At 51.4% G+C, this 15,714-nt stretch overlaps 1 protein-coding gene across 1 annotated transcript; it reads left to right on the top strand.

Moving 5' to 3' along the window:
- Positions 1-560: 560 nt before the first annotated feature.
- Plaur (plasminogen activator, urokinase receptor) lies at positions 561-13,820 on the top strand. The gene is made up of 7 exons (XM_075989333.1): positions 561-668; positions 2,800-2,910; positions 4,357-4,500; positions 10,186-10,338; positions 10,681-10,815; positions 12,162-12,308; positions 13,239-13,820. Exons 1-7 carry the CDS (start codon positions 614-616, stop codon positions 13,466-13,468), a joined length of 975 nt encoding a protein of 324 aa, XP_075845448.1. The 5' UTR covers positions 561-613; the 3' UTR covers positions 13,469-13,820.
- Positions 13,821-15,714: the final 1,894 nt, after the last annotated feature.

Below are 15,714 nucleotides of genomic sequence, written 5' to 3'. Positions count from 1 at the left end.
TTTAACCTTTGCTCTTTCCTTCCTTCCTTCCTTCCATCCTTTCTTCCTTCCTTCCTTCCTTCCTTCCTTCCTTCCTTCCTTCCTTCCTTCCTCTCTTTCTTTCTCTCTTCCTCTCTTTCTATTTTGTTTTGAGATAGGATTTCTCTGTGTAGCCCTGGCTGTCCTAGAACTCACTCTGTAGACCAGGCTGGCCTTGAACTCAGAGATCTTCTGCCTCTACCTCTGCCTCCCGGGTACCAGGATTGCAGATCACACACCTGCCTCAACAAAACTGTTTCTAGGTAGCATTCACTGCAAAGCTCACCTCCCTCCTAACTAGACTCCTATGGTTTCCCCTCCCTGACCCTTCTGCTATCCGACACCGTCCTAGGACACCTGGGATTTGAACACAGCGAATGGGACGACAGGGTTGTGACCTCAGAGACCCTGAGTCAGGCCTCCTGGGATGGGTAGCTTTGTGGGCTAGGGAGGAGGAAGGAGAGGCACCCACACAACCCCGGCTGACTCACGCTTAAGCAAACGGTGGGCGGGGCCCTTGGGCCACAAAACTGTCTCCTTCCCTGCGCTCCTCTCCCTCTAGAGCAGAGGTGAAGGGAGACACCCAGACGCGAGCATGGGCCTCAGGGGGAGGCTGCTACTGCTGCTGCTGCTGACGGCCTGGGTCCCAGGTAAGGACTGGGTGGTGACAGCCGGGATGAGTTAGGGGGAAGGGAGCCCAGCACTCAACTCTTCTCCTCCCACCCAACTACTCTTCGGGTGTGTTCTCCAGAACACATTTAGACATCCCACGTGGCACATTTAGACGCCCGGAGGCATTCATTTAGCAAACCGATCTCTGGCGCTGTCCCAGGCTCTGCAAAGTCAAACTGCAGGACGCGGAAGGCACAGAGACGTTAAGTAGCTGGTGCCAAATTGCACAGCTAGCGATTGAATGTGACTCCCGGGGGCTGCTTCCCACAGTGTTCTCTTTTCGGCGGGGATGGGGTCCAGCTTTGGGGTAGGAGGGAGATCGGGCCCCCCAGCATTTCCAACGGACCCGTCCCTCGAGTACATTTGGCTTTCGCTACTTCCTCACCTGCTTCCTCCAGGAAGTGTAAGGGGAAAGGTGTTGAGAAAGCAGAGGAAATGGAGAAGGAATTGAGTCAGCGTTTAGGGCGGTGAATAACCCTCCGGATCCGCGAGAGGCCGGGGCTGACTAATGGTCTGGGAAGGGGACCTTCGCGGGAGGTCCGGGTGGCCAGGGATCTGGAGGGGGTACGGGTGGGGGTGCAAAGGGGAGGGGCTCTTGGCCTAGAAAGGCGACCTGGCGCAGAGCAGACCGGCTCTGAGTTGCAGACGGGACCTGGGGTCGCAGACGGCTCTTACTGTGAATTAGAGCCCAGGGATGACAGCCCCGCGGAGAGGAGCCTTTAGTGGGGCTACCACCTGGGTTCGGAGCAGGCTGGGTGGTTTAGGACAGTTACCTAGCCTTTCTGTTCCGGGAACGTGACTGGGAAACTGGGGAGGATCCAGAGCCTAATAGGCTGGAGCTCTGATCCTGATTAGAACCTAGGATGTCTGGGGCGGGGCCACGAGTTTGAGGAAGAATTAGAAGACCTGGAGGAGGGGCTCCAAGCCAGGGGAGAGGCCAGGAGCGGGACTAACCTTTAGGGGCTGTGGTGGGTCTATGACCTGATTTAGGTTCGATTTACAGGGGTCGCCCAAGACCATCGGAAAACACAGATAATTATGATTAATAACAGTAGCAAAGTACAGTTATGAAATAGCAAGGAGCTGGGCGGTGGTGGCGCACACCTTTAATCCCAGCACTCGGGAGGCAGAGGCAGGCGGATCTCTGTGAGTTAGAGGCCAGCCTGGTCTACAAGAGCTAGTTCCAGGACAGGCTCTAAAAGTACAGTGAAACCCTGTCTCGAAAAACCAAAAAAATAAAAAGAAATAGCAAAGAAAATAATTTTGTTAGGGCGTCACCACAACATGAGAAACTGTATTAAAGGGTCGCGACATTAGGAAGGCTGAGAACCTCTGGTCTATGTAATTAAGGTGAAGTCCGGACAGAGCAGAATGTTGTGGGAAAATGCCCTTAAACGGAGGCAGGTGGATCTCCGCATTCAAGGCCCGCCTGGTTTGCATAGAATTCCAGACTACACATATGTAATGAGATCATTTCAAAAATGATCAATGAAATAATATAAATGTAGGAAGAAAATTTAAGGGAAGAGTCAGAGGGCGTGGTTATAGTAGAGATTAGAGTCTGAAGCAGGGCTAAGGAAGTCGGTGCGGCTAGAATATTGGGCGGAGCTAGAGAAGGAAGATGGGCAGGAGTTGTGGGGCGGGGCTAGCGCCTGGGTGAGGGTGGAGCTAAGGTGGAGCTAGAACCTAGCAGAGGTGTTGGGGAGGTAAGAAGAATGCTTTTGGAGCTCACTCACCTAATTTTGGAGGGCTGATGGGTGAGGTTATAGCTTCAGGATGAAGCTCAGGTCTTGGAGAGAGCACTGTAGAGAAGCTACCGAAAGGGGTGGAACCTGGATCTCCAGTGGATAGGAGATCCATGTAACAGAACTGACCGAGGTCGTATTGGAAGGACACAGCACCGAAATGGGAGCCAGGGTTAAAAGTCCTGCAAGAGGCCAGAGTTACAACGAACGGCAGCTGATGCATATCTGTAATCCCAGCACACAGGAGGCTGAGGCAGGAGGGTTACTGTGAGTTTGAGGTCCTCTTGGACTATACAGCTGGGGGGAAGGGAGCAGATCCTGGCTCTCTGAACCTGTTGACCACCTCCCTCTCTTCCCCTCGCAGCCTGCCAGGGCCTGAAGTGCCTGCAGTGTGAGAGTAACCAGGACTGCTTGGTGAAGGAGTGTGACCTGGAAGAGGATCTTTGCAGGACCACGGTGCTTCGTGAGTGGGAAGGTAAGGTCGACCCCCACCGCCAACAATAGGCTAGAAAACCTTCTCTCTCCAGACAGTAAGGAAATGCAGATGTTTAAACATCTAAGGAGGCTGGAGAGACGGCTCAGCACCTAAGACCAGCTGCTTCTCCAGTAGCCCTGAATTCAGTCCAGAGATCCACGTGGGCTGGCGCACAACCACCATAACCAGCTCCAGGAAGGAGATCACAGACGCCCTCCCCTGCACTTCCGTGCACGTACTCACCTACAGACACACAAACGCTTGGATCTTGAAAAGGACCCAGGTTCAATTCGCAGCACCCACATGGCAGCTCACCACCTCCTCGGGCAGCAGGCACGAATATCGTGCACAGACACACATGCAGGCAAAATACTCATACACGCAAAATAATAAAATCTATCTAAAAAGATTTTTTAAAAATAAAGTATCAGTGAGAAGCCCAATGCCTTTAATCCCAGCACTGGTGAGGCAGAGGCAGACGGATCTCTGTGAGTTCAAGACCTCTACTAGGTCTACAGAGCTAGTTCCAGGACAGCCAGGGCTACACAAAGAAACCCTGTGTCGAAAAAAAAAATCCTAAAAAAGAAACATGTTGGTGAGACCCTGGAGGGCATAAATTGGCACGTGTGCCACACACAGCAATACCAAATATTTTTGCTTTGCTTTGGGGTTAGTGGTACATGGGGGGGGGGGGCATTTGATTTGGTTTGGTTGTTGTTGTTTGGTCCTGGATTATTTTTAAGACAGGGTCTCATGTAGCCCAGGCTAGCCTTAAACTTGCAATGTAGCCGAGGATGACCTTGAACATGCCTCCTAAAGACTGGGATTATAAGTGTGCACCACCACATCTGACTTAAATGTAACTATCTGAGACAGCAGGGCCGTGGTGGCGCACACCCTTAATCTGAGCACTCTGTAGGCAGAGGCAGGAGGATCTCTGAGTTCGAGACCAGCCTGCTCTACAGAGTGAGTTCCAGGACAGCCAGGGCTACACAGAGAAACCCTGTCTCAAAAAACAAACAAACCAACACAAAACCTACCTAAGATAAGGGTAGAGGGACAGCGGAGCGGGTTAAAGCACCTGGAACTAAAGAGCTGGTGCTTCGGGACACACCTGTAGTCCTACTGCTGGAGAGTGGAGGCAAGGGGGTTGGGACCCCCCAAACCAGTCTGGGCTACATAGCAAGACCCTATCTCAGAAACATTAGTGTTTTTCTTTCTATTGAAGGCACCTCCCTGCTGGCTTCATTCACCTTGGGAGAGAGTTGTAGATGGATCCAGAAAATCCCAATGGTGTGCATGGGGGAGGGGAAGATAATTCTAGAAAATAACAGAATTGATCCAAACAAGGAGCGGCACTAGGGGCGGGTGACTCCGAGACCAGGAGTGTCAGGGACTTGTCGGGACTAGGGACCCTCTAGCGGACTATACCTGTATTCCTCCTAGCTGATGAAGAACTGGAGGTGGTGATGAGAGACTGTGCCCATTATGAGAAGACCAACAGGACCATGAGTTACCGGGTGAACTCCAAGATCATCAGCCTGACAGAGGTCGTGTGTGCCACAGACGGCTGCAACAGACCGAGGCCTGGTGAGTTGGGTGTCCTCGCCGCCCCCAGCTGAAGCCACGATTCCACTCCCAGACCTACATCCTTCACCCCAGCACCAAGGCTGTTCCTTACTCTGGGACCTCACTCATCCCTCTCCAGCCCAGCCCCATGTCACTTCTCCCAGTCGTGTCTCCCAAATCATCTCCCTCTCCATCTCGAAATATTCTCACACCCAATTGTTTTGCTTGGATGAGACACTTGAGATACACTGTCTAGTGCAGGCTGGCTGACAATGGGAGATCCTCCTGCCTCAGCTTCCTGAGGGCTGGGATTATAACTCTGAGCTGCCACACCTAGCCATTCCAATACTATGGGATTATAAAAGCATCCCTGGGCTGTGAGGTGACAAACCTGACTGTCACGTGTATGAAGACACATCCGCCAGGCTCGGTGGAACTTGCCTGATGCTGATACAGGCAGATGACACACTGAATTTCAGTGGGGTGTTCAGACTCAGTCTCAATAAAAAAAAAACTAGAAAGGACCAGAGAGATGGCACCTTGGGTAAAGGTGCCTGTCACTCAGGCCTTGTGACCTGAGTTCAATACCTGAATCCCATGTAAAGGTGGAATGGGGAAACTGACTCTCTCCAAAGTAGCCCCCCTGACCTGCGCGCGCGCGCACGCGCACACACACACACACACCATCATCATCATCATTAAACATTTAAAATGTTTTAATCTAAAAAAGTAAGGCTGTGGGTATGGCTCAGTGGTGGAGCCCCTGCCTAGAATCCCCCAGTGAGGGGCTGGGGTGTGGCTCAGTGTGATATCTTTGTTTTCCTCCCCAACAACAACAACAAAAGAGATGATCCTTGATGAGGAATGTGTGGGATCAGTGAGCAGATAAAAGAGAAGTTCATGAGCCTTTTGATTGACGGCTTTAGGGTGTGATCAGCGGTCCAAGTGCACACAGAGAGGGCCAGGGCAGATGAGGAAGGAGCTGCACTCCTTGCTGCTCTTCCTGCAGGGTTGGCCCTGGGTGGGAATTGATTATGAGGCCTGCTTCCCATGATCCTCATGAGGGAAGAGACTGCCTTTGTGCCTGGTTTGTCTCTTCTTCCGACTACCTACAAGCCATCTCTGGTGCAAGGCTGAGTCATGTGTGCGTAGTTTCCTTTTTATATATAAATATATATATTGGTTTAAGTGTGTGCAGATGCTTTCCATGTTACATGTGAAGGTCAAAGGTCAACTTGTGAGCGTTGCTTCTCTCATTCTATTGTGATGGTCACGGGTCTTGGACCCGGGTCTTCAGGTTTGGCTACATGCGTCTGTACCCGCTGAGCTATCTTGATGACCCTGGATTAGTTTATTTGTATATTGGTTTGTTTTTGTTTTTGAGACAAGGTCTCTCTATTACGGAGCCCTGGCTGTCCTGGAACTCACTCTGTAGACCAGGCTGGCCTCAAACTCACAGAGATCCACCTGCCTCTGCCTCCAGTGCTGCCATGTCTGGTTTTTGTTTGTTTGTTTGTTTCTTAGATAGCCCTCTCTGGCTTTGAACTTGCCGTGTGGCCATGGGTATCCCGGAATGCCTGGTCCTCCCGCCTCCACCTCCTGAGTGCTGGGATCTTAGGCATGCACCAATCACACCGGCTTTATTCGGTGCTGGCGATGGAACACAGAGCTTTTTGCAGGCTAGGCAAGCGCTCTACCAACTGCACCACGTCCCTAGACCCTCTCTCCTATTTTTTTTATCACCCCCAACCCACACTTCTATTTTTGACAAATGTTTCTGCCCTTAGCATGGGTTACAGATTCGAGGGAACTAGACCATGAGGGGAAATGAGCACGGGTGGACGAGGGTGAGGTTGTCCACGAGAAAGGTAGCCAGACGGCAGTTACGCTGGGCAGGGACAAAACTGTTCTGATGGAATAGCTTTGGCAGGTAGAAAAGGAGACCTCAGTGATATGTGATCCGAGGATAGAAGCTTCTTTTTCCGAGCGCGACAGAGTCCCTTATGTCGGTGTAATGCTTTTGCGGGTGACAGCCATGAAGCTGGACAAATGACAGAGTCTCGGAAGAGTACACAGCAGAGGAAGGAACTCGGGGCCCTGTGATTCTTGGAAGAGAGAAGGCAGACAAAGTTTCACAGGTGGCACGGTTCATTCCCGAGCCCTGTTCCAACTCACCGACTCAGCGCTGTGAAAGGAAACAGCCACGGGGAGAGGGTCGAGTGACGCAGGCGGCTGGGTGGGGGCAGGGTCCCCTGATCTGGAGACAATTTTCCCTCCAGTTTTTGGCAAGCATACATGCAGACGTGAGGTGCCCCAGCAGCAGTGAGCTGAGCTTCCCCCAAGACACATGGGACTGAGCTAGAGAGGTGCAAGTAGCCACCTCAGACACCCTGAGACAGATCAGCCCATCGGGAGCTGAACATGGCTATGGGCACCTGGGAGGGAAGCACTTGGGAAGCTGGGTGAGGAGGATGGCGAGTTCTAGAACAGACGTTGACTGAGTAAAAGGGATGGAAAAGAATAAGTTAGAGCTGTGTGCTTGTGTGTGTTTATGTGTGTTTGTGTGTGTACATGAGTATGTCAGCACTGTGTGAGTCCATGTGCATGCATGGGTGAGCATACACATGTGGATGCGTGCACTCATGTGAGTGTACATGTATGCACATATGTTCGTGTGTGTACATGAGTATGTCAGCACTGTGTGAGCCCATGTGCATGCATGGGTGAGCATACACATGTGGATGCGTGCACTCATGTGAGTGTACATGTATGCACATATGTGCGTGTGTGTACACGAGTATGTCAGCACTGTGTGAGCCCATGTGCATGCATGTGTGAGCATACACATGTGGACGCGCGCACTCATGTGAGTGCACATGTATGCACATATGTGCGTGTGTGTACATGTGTGCGAGCCAGTGTGTGCTCATGCGTGTACGTGTGTGCGTGCACAAATAGCCAGAGGAAGGAGATGAGTGTCCTATTCTGTCACTCTCCACTTTATTCTCTTCCTAAGTGTCTCACTAGACTTGAAGATAGACTGGCAGCCCGCAAGCCTAAGTCATCCTCCAGACTCTCCCCCAACACCCAAGACTGGGATCACAGGCCTGTGCCACTATAATTAGTTCTGGGGATCAAATTCAGGTCCTCAAGTTTGTCCAGCCAGCACCAAATAAGCTGTAAAGAAAAGAGCTACAGTCTGGCATGGTGGCATATGCCTATCATCCCAGCATGGTGGCATGCGCCTATAATCCCACACATGGAGGGTGCCGTGGAAGGATTTCTGTAAATTCCAGGCCAGCCAGGTCCACTTAGCAGGTTCTAGACTGCAGAGAAAGACCTACTCTCAAAAAACCAATCAAATAAGAGCAACCCAAATAAATAAAAACGGGAAAATACTTATGTAGCTTTCGGTTTGAGAGGCAGGAAGTCCACACAGGGTGCTGCTGGCTCCAGCCAGAGCTCTTCCCCCAACACACACAAGCACACTGCACCCGCTCCCAAACCCCATCACCTCGTGACTGCATGCTGAGGGAGAATTCAAAACACAGGAAACCACAGACTGAGGTGGCTCAGTGGTTAAGACATTGACTGCTCTTCCAGAGGACCCAGGTTCAGTTCCCAGTACCCACATCAGGCAATAACTACAGTTCCGGGGTTCTACGCCCTCTTCTGAAAGAAAAAAATTAAGAACAGTTTTAATTCCTGGGAGTCAACTCAAATTCCTTTCCAAAATTAATTTATTAATTAATCCCTTCCTAAAACCATGCTGTGAACAACTGGACAGCTTCCCACTTGCTCCCTGCCATAAAGGTCCTTCCCTCTCACTCTACCACTCTGAAAACTGAGCTACATCCACACCATGGCAGAGGCAGGTAGAGACTCAGGTGTGTGGTGGCAGGAGAACCCAAGGCAACACTACACAGAAATGCATGTCAGGCCTTTGTTTTTAGTACCGCAGATGGAAGATACGGTCTTGAGTATTCCAGTTCTGTATGGCTGCGCCACAACCCAGCCCCTCACTAGGGATTCTAGGCAGGGGCTCTACCACTGAGCCACACCCCAGCCTCTCACTGGGGGATTCTAGGCAGGGGCTCTACCACTGAGCCACACCCCAGCCCCTCACTAGGGATTCTAGGCAGGGGCTCTACCACTGAGCCACACCCCAGCCCCTCACTGGGGGATTCTAGGCAGGGGCTCCACCACTGAGCCACACTCCAGCCCCTCACTGGGGGATTCTAGGCAAAGGCTCGACCACTGAGCCACGCCCCAGCCCCTCACTGGGGATTCTAGGCAGGGGCTCTACAATCAAGTTACATTCTTAGCCCTTAAATTTTTTGAGGGGGAGGGGGATGCAAGGTCTCACAATGTAACCAAAACCCAGAATCCTTTATCTCCAGCTGTTTCATCAAATAGCACATTCTTATCTCTGCCTTTACTCTAGGATGCTCTACCTTATAATCACGATTATCACTCACAGATGTACGAACCAAAAGATCAAAGCCTTTCTTGAAGGATCCATGACAACTTTGTTATTTTGCTCAAAGTGTCTGGCGGAGGCCAATTGGACCAGTTGCTTTTCCCTGGAAACACCATACCACCCTTTCCCCAGGCTTTGGCTCACGCCATCCTCCGGCCTGGCACAGCCTCTCTTTCCTGACCCAGGAGATTAGAGCTGGCCTCTGAGCGGAGGCAGCCCACTGGCAAGCTCAAGGCAACTAGGTGAATCATTCCACCCAGAGCCAAATCATCTATCTTGTTCAAGGAAAAATGCCTAAAAGGCCCACAGCATGCTCCTTCCCTCAAACATCCACGAAAACCAAAAGCAGATCTTTCTCCAGGCACCGTGGTGCATTCCTGTCACCCCTGGACTTTGGTGGGTGAGGCTGGAAGATGGCAAGTTTGGGGGCTAGCCTGGGGTACATAGTGAGACTGAGTCGCAGGAAAACAAACAAACAGGAAATTCCAGCACACTTCTTCCCAGGATGCTCTTCTGACTGTGGGTCATGTGACCTTCAGGAAGCATCTTAGTTCCTTTTTTATTTCCTCATTGTCCATTCCCAAATCTCTCTCCAGTCTCACAAATGATCTTACCCATCATGGTGATGGCAGTGGAGAGAACCACGTGGGAGACTGGGGCAGGAGGATTCCCTAACTGAGGCTGGGGTGTGGCTCAGTGGTAGAGCCCCTGCCTCGAAGAGGTGATAAATAAGATGATGAAGGAGGAGGCATTGGGAAAGCTAAGGAGCTAAGGAAGGGTGTTGTAGACAAAGACAACAGAATAGAGGAAGGGCTGGAGTCTGGTGAGGGTCTGTGTTCTGAGACCGGGGAGCCAGTATGGAAGAGCGCATGGGAGGAGCTGGTGCTGGGAGATGAGGCAGGAGAGGTCACCAGGACACAGTCTTCTGTAGACCTTGAATGCCGCAATCAGGTCACTAAGCTTTATTCTAGGAACAGTGGGGAGCTATGGGAGGGTAGAGCAGAGGAGACTTTAAAGGCTTCCTCCTCGGGCCGCGTGAGAGAACGAGATGGAGGGTGGTCATGGCAAGAGCAGAGGCTGATGTTGAGGGATACCCAAGACTGAAAAGGACGTGCTAAGTTCTAGAAAAGTTGGGGATAAGTAGGCTTGGTGATTGACTGATGGGTTCAGAGGGGAGTTCTCTGCGGGAGCTGGGCCTCCAACCCACCCCTTTCCTTTCTTCCTAGGAGCCCGGGGGATTGCCTTTCCCCGGGGCCGGTACCTTGAGTGTATGTCCTGTAGCTCTTTGGACCAGAGCTGTGAGAGGGGCCGGGAGCAGAGCCTGCAATGCCGCTATCCTGGAGAACAGTGTGTTGAAGTGGTGACCTTGAGCATGGAACGTAAGTGCTCGCCTGCAGGGAGGTCCACTTCCAGGCTGTACCTAAGGGAGGCCCTCAAGCACCAGGACTGTAGCAAGAGGCAACTGCCCCCCTCCACACACATACGAACATCCATCCTTTCTTGTAGTAGGGGTTCTTTCTGGAAATTTCACAAATGTATGAAGTTCTCTTTATCATATGGGCCTCCTTTATCATACAGCAAAGGGAGAATTGAAAGTGCAGTCCTTTGGCTAGGGGTGAAGTTAGCCTAAAAAACAAGAGGCCTCTAAGGAAACGGGGGTTCCCAGAGGCAGCAAATCCACAACCAGCCCCTTACCATAACCTGACCTCTGCCCCTTGCAGGGAACTTGAATGATGAGAACTACACCAAAGGCTGTGGCAGTCTTCCCGGGTGTCCGGGCATAGCCGGTTTCCACGGCAGCCACACCTTTCACTTCCTGAAATGCTGCAACTCCACCCACTGCAATCGTGGCCCAGGTGAGGGACAGGGTGGGGTGGACGCTGTTGGCTCTGTCTGGAACTGCCGTTCTCTCTCTCTTAAGTCCTCTCTCTCCTTCCAGGGTCAGTTATTACCTCTTCCTGGAAGCCGGGTTCAAGGCCCCTCCTTCAGCACACGCAGCCCACTCAACTCCACCCCCCCCACACACACACCTCTGCCCACCCTGGGTCAGAACTGTCTGGTGACAAAGCCATGAGTCCTAAGAAGGTGGAACCAGGCTGTCCTGGCCACTGTGGTATCCCAGCACAGTCAGCATGAGGTTGAGGCCGAAGAAGCTACTTCATGAAAATGTATTAAATAGAGCCCGAGAGGTGGCTCAGTGGTTAAGGGCACCCAGGTTTGAGTCCCAGCGCCCACATGGCTGCTCACAACCGTAACTGCAGCTCCAGGGATCTGATGCCCTCTTCTGGACTCCATGGGTACTGCATGCATGCAGTACACAGACTCAGGTGTCAAAAACGGGCTAGAGAGATGGCTCAGAGGTTAAGAGCGCTGGCTGTCCCAAGGTCCTAAATTTAGTTCCCAGGATCCACGCTGGGCAGCCACCTCCGCTAACTCCAGCTGCAAGGGTTCTGATGCCTCTGCAGGTCACACAGTGTACACGCATATCATTTTGATTTTTAAATTTGCATTTATTTTGTGTGATGGTATGTTCATGCATGCAAGTGAGCACACCGTGGTCCATGTGTGGAGGTCAGAAGACGACTTTCAGGGGCCAGTTCTTCCTTCACCGTGTGGGTCCTAGGGCTTAAATTCAGGTCATCAGACTTGGCCTCAAACTCTTCTACCTGCCGAGCCACCTTATCAGCCCTAGAGTTATATTTAACACTAATTAATTTGTTTGATTGGTTGGTTGATTTTTGGTTTTAAGAGACAGGGTTTCTCTGTGGAACAAGCCTAGCTGTCCTGGAACTAGTTCTTGTAGACCATGCTGGCCTTGAACTCACAGAGATCCTCCTGCCTCTGCCTTCCAAATGCTGGGATTGAAGGCATGCGCCACCACCGCCGGGCTAAGCTAATTAATTTAAACCTTAAGAAAAACAGGTGGCCAATGGCTGTCATAGTGAACAATGTCACCCTGTATGGTAACTTCTGAGAGAATAGGGCTTATTTAATAATACACAGTTAGTTAAGGGTCCCCCAAAAAGCCTAGCTGGATGTGGGTGGGGCTCAGTTCTAGAGAACAGGACCCCAAAAGAAGGTGTAGTTTCCACATATGACCGCCAGGTGGCGCCCTAACATCTCGGGCTGAGTGTGGGCAGAAGTTGGATGGTTGCAAGGTCCCAATGCTTATCTTCGGTCCCTGTCTTTTTTCATCTTTAAGTTATGGATCTTCAGGGCTTACCACCGAATGGCGTCCAATGCTACAGCTGTGAGGGGAACAGCACCCATGGGTGTTCCTCCAAAGAGATTTCCCTCACTGACTGCCGGGGACCAATGAATCAGTGCCTGGAGGCCACTGGCATAGATGGTAAGGTACCGTGGGAGCTGGAAGGGGACCCTCTGGGGCACAGGGCGCTGACCAGACTGATTGACAAATGGGCAGGACCTATCTCGGGTGGATTTTCCTATGGAAAAGATGGTATTGATCTGCAGAAAGGGCAAATCGCAATAAGAGGATTGGCCCTGTCAAACCAACAACAATCCGCCTTGTTACATATTAACTAAATAATTTTTTTAATTGCTTTTTCGAGATACGGTTTCTCTGTGGTTTTGGAGCCTGTCCTGGAACTAGCTCTTGTAGGCCAGGTTGGTCTCGAACTCACAGAGATCTGCCTGCCTCTGCCTCCCAAGTGCTGGGATTAAAGGTGTGCACCACCACCGCCCGGCTAACTAAATAATTTTTGAGACAGGGTCTCACTATATAGCCCTGGCTACCCTGGAACTCTATGTAGACCAGGCTGGCCTCAAACTCACAGAAAGCTGCCTGCCTCTGCCTCCCAAGTACTGGGATTCAAGACGTACCCCATTATAGCTGGCCTCATAAATAATAGTTTTGATGACAGAAAAAAAAAATAGTCTGTGTTTGTCATAATGAAAAAGTGCCAAGAGGGGACTGTCGTTGTTGATGGTGTGGCAACCCTCTTCCCGTCTGGATCTATATCAGACATCTGGTCCTCGTTGTCTGCTTTCGTGTTCAGCCTGTTGCGATGTCAGTTGTCCTGGGGTTTCTCTGGAAAAGTATCTCTCAGACACTCGGAAGCTCGGAAGGGCCAGCTGACATCTTAGAGTCCCTATGAAAGCAAACCTGGTGTGAGTCTGAGAGACCGCCGGGGGTCCCCTGGAAGACATTTTGGGAGCAGTGCTCACAATAGGGGGTGCAGGTGGCTATAGCGACCGGCACCAGGAGCCTGCCTCTTTCCTGAGATTTCCTGGCTCACTGACCCTCCTCCTTCCTCAGTGCTGGGAAACCAGAATTACACTGTGCGAGGCTGCGCCACAGCTTCCTGGTGCCAAAGCTCCCACATGACAGACGCCTTCCTCCTGACCCACCTCAACATCTCCTGCTGCGACCGCAGTGGCTGTAATGGCCCCAGAAGCGCTGCCCCTAGGCCAGGCGCTGCCCACCTGAGCCTCGTCGTCTCCCTGCTCCTGACCTTCAGACTGTGGGGTGTCCTCCTCTGGACCTGAGGTTGAGCCCCCAGCCCTGGCTGGATCCAGGGACTTTGTCCTCCCTTGTGTGCACCATTGTGTTGTCTTCGGGCCTCAACTTTTCTAAGAACCAGAAGAGAAGCAGAGCAAAGGCTGCAGGCAGCGGGGGCTCTTGGTGAATATTGTTGCTATTGTTATTATTATCATTGTTACTCCTCTAATTTATTTTATATATATAAATAAATAAAAGATTTTTGTACCAGTGAACAAGGCAGGGGCTTGTCACATTTAGCTTTGAGATGAAAGTGGGGAGGGGGTGTCTCTTTTCTTTGATTTTATTTTGAGACAAGGCCTCACTCTGTGGTCTTGGCTGTAGACCAGGCTAGCCTCAAACTCAGAAATTCGCCTCTCCCTGCCTCCTGAGTGCTGAGATTAAAGGTGTGGGCCACAATACTCAGCTTCTCACCTCATTGATTTTTTTGTTATTGGTTTTTTTTTTCCAAGATAGGGGTTTCTCTGTGGCTTTGGAGCCTGTCCTGGAACTAGCTCTGTAGACCAGGCTGGCCTCAAACTCACAGAGATCCGCCTGCCTCTGCCTCCTGAGTGCTGGGATTAAATGTGTGCGCCACCACTGCCCGGCTTTGTTTGTTTTTTTTTTTAATGATTGATTTATTTTTATTTATGTGCATTGGCATTTTGCCTGCCTGCAGGTCTGAATGAGGGCATCAGTTCCTCTAAAACTGGAACTACAGACAATTGTAACCGGCCAGGTGGGTGCTGGGAATTGAACCCTGGTCCTCTAGAAGAGCATCCAGTTCCCCCCAGCCCCTCACCTCACTGTTCTGAGACAGGGTCTCTCACAGAACACTGAGCCCATCAGTTTGACAGTGTTGGTTGCCGGCCTGCTCCAGGGATCCACTGCCTCACCAGTACTGTGGTGAGCCAGGCAGTGGTGGCACACACCTTTAATCCCAGCACTCAGGATGCAGAGGCAAGTGTATCCCTGTGAGTTCGAGGACAGCCTGGTCTACAAGACCTAGTTCCAGGACAGGCTCCAAAGCTACAGAGAAACCCTGTCTCAAAAAATCAAACCAAACCAAACAGATGCACTGTGGCTTTTCCACATGGGTACTGAGACTCTGAACTCAGGCTCTCAGATTTCTGGGGCAAGCACTGTTCCAAGAGTCCTATCCCCAGACTATATATTATTGCTGATGCCTTCCAAGAAGAAATAATAATAATTCAGCCAAGACTGTATTCCCCACGATGCCCTGCAGCCAAGAGAACCGAAGTTGATGCCGTATGAGAGGCTTTCTGTTTCACATGGAAGATAATGTCACCATGAAGCTTTGCAAAAGACATGGAGGCTAAGGTTCCTCTCCCATGATGCCTTGCAGTAGGGCTCAGAGGATAGAAATTGCCACCCTCTGGTGTCCTCTGGCAGATGTGGAAGGGTAAGGTCACATTTCTTTATTCCACACCCTGCTATGGGCCTTGGTGTCCTGGCTCCTGAGTTGGTCTTCCAGGATTTTTGGCTGCAAGAGATAAAAATCACTTTGTGCTGACTTAGGCAGAAACTGGTATAGTAGAGAGGGAGGTTAAAGTCTAAGCAAAGTCCTGGGTCTCCCGGGGTTTGCAGGGGACGAGAAGGAACCTGGAAGCTGTATAAATCAGGGCAGCTCCTTCCTGCAGACTCCGTCCCTCCGCCACCTGCTGTGCACGTGCGTACACTGCTCACAGCCTGGAGTGGGCTGGGCCAGCTGGGCATCAAGCTCCAGGGACGGCACTCCAGTCACCTCGGGGATGGGATCACAAGCCAGTGCCACCACCTCAGCTTTTATTTTTGCTTTTCTGGGCATCGAACTCAAGTCCTCAGGTTTGTGTGCCAATGCTACTGACTCACCTCCCTCAAAGCCCCCATCCTCTTCTCTCCCTGCATTCACCGTTCCCTCTCTCTCTCCCCCTCCCTCCCCACCTCCCTCCCTCTCATATTTCTTCCCTGAGCCGCCCCCGCCCCCTGCCTTTCTCTCTAGACTGCCTACTTGGACTTCCCACATAGTAGACAAATACGCCTACCGTGGGGCTAAAGACCAAAACCATTTGAATCCCCCCCCCTTTATTTTTTGCAAGTTCTCACATTTTAGCTAAAGGATCCACCAAGGCCAGTTCTGCCCACGGCTCTCCTCTGCTTAGGGCCAGGAAAGGTCGCCCCCATCCAGTGGTTCTCACGAAACACAGCCTACTCACTCGGGGAATCAGGAAACAGACGCAGTGGGAGGGATCTT

Source organism: Microtus pennsylvanicus, chromosome 1 (genome assembly GCF_037038515.1).
Source record: "Microtus pennsylvanicus isolate mMicPen1 chromosome 1, mMicPen1.hap1, whole genome shotgun sequence".
Classification (NCBI taxonomy): Eukaryota; Metazoa; Chordata; class Mammalia; order Rodentia; family Cricetidae; genus Microtus; species Microtus pennsylvanicus.
Note: the sequence above shows the minus strand (reverse complement) of the source record. Positions and strands in the feature narration are given on the sequence as shown.

Bases quoted from the DNA above. Each gene is read 5' to 3' on its own strand.
- Plaur (XM_075989333.1), top strand. From the start codon at position 614: ATGGGCCTCAGGGGGAGGCTGCTACTGCTGCTGCTGCTGACGGCCTGG. The intron at 10,816-12,161 runs GTGAGGGACAGG...TTCATCTTTAAG, and splicing joins CCACTGCAATCGTGGCCCAG to TTATGGATCTTCAGGGCTTA. The intron at 12,309-13,238 runs GTAAGGTACCGT...CTCCTTCCTCAG, and splicing joins GGAGGCCACTGGCATAGATG to TGCTGGGAAACCAGAATTAC.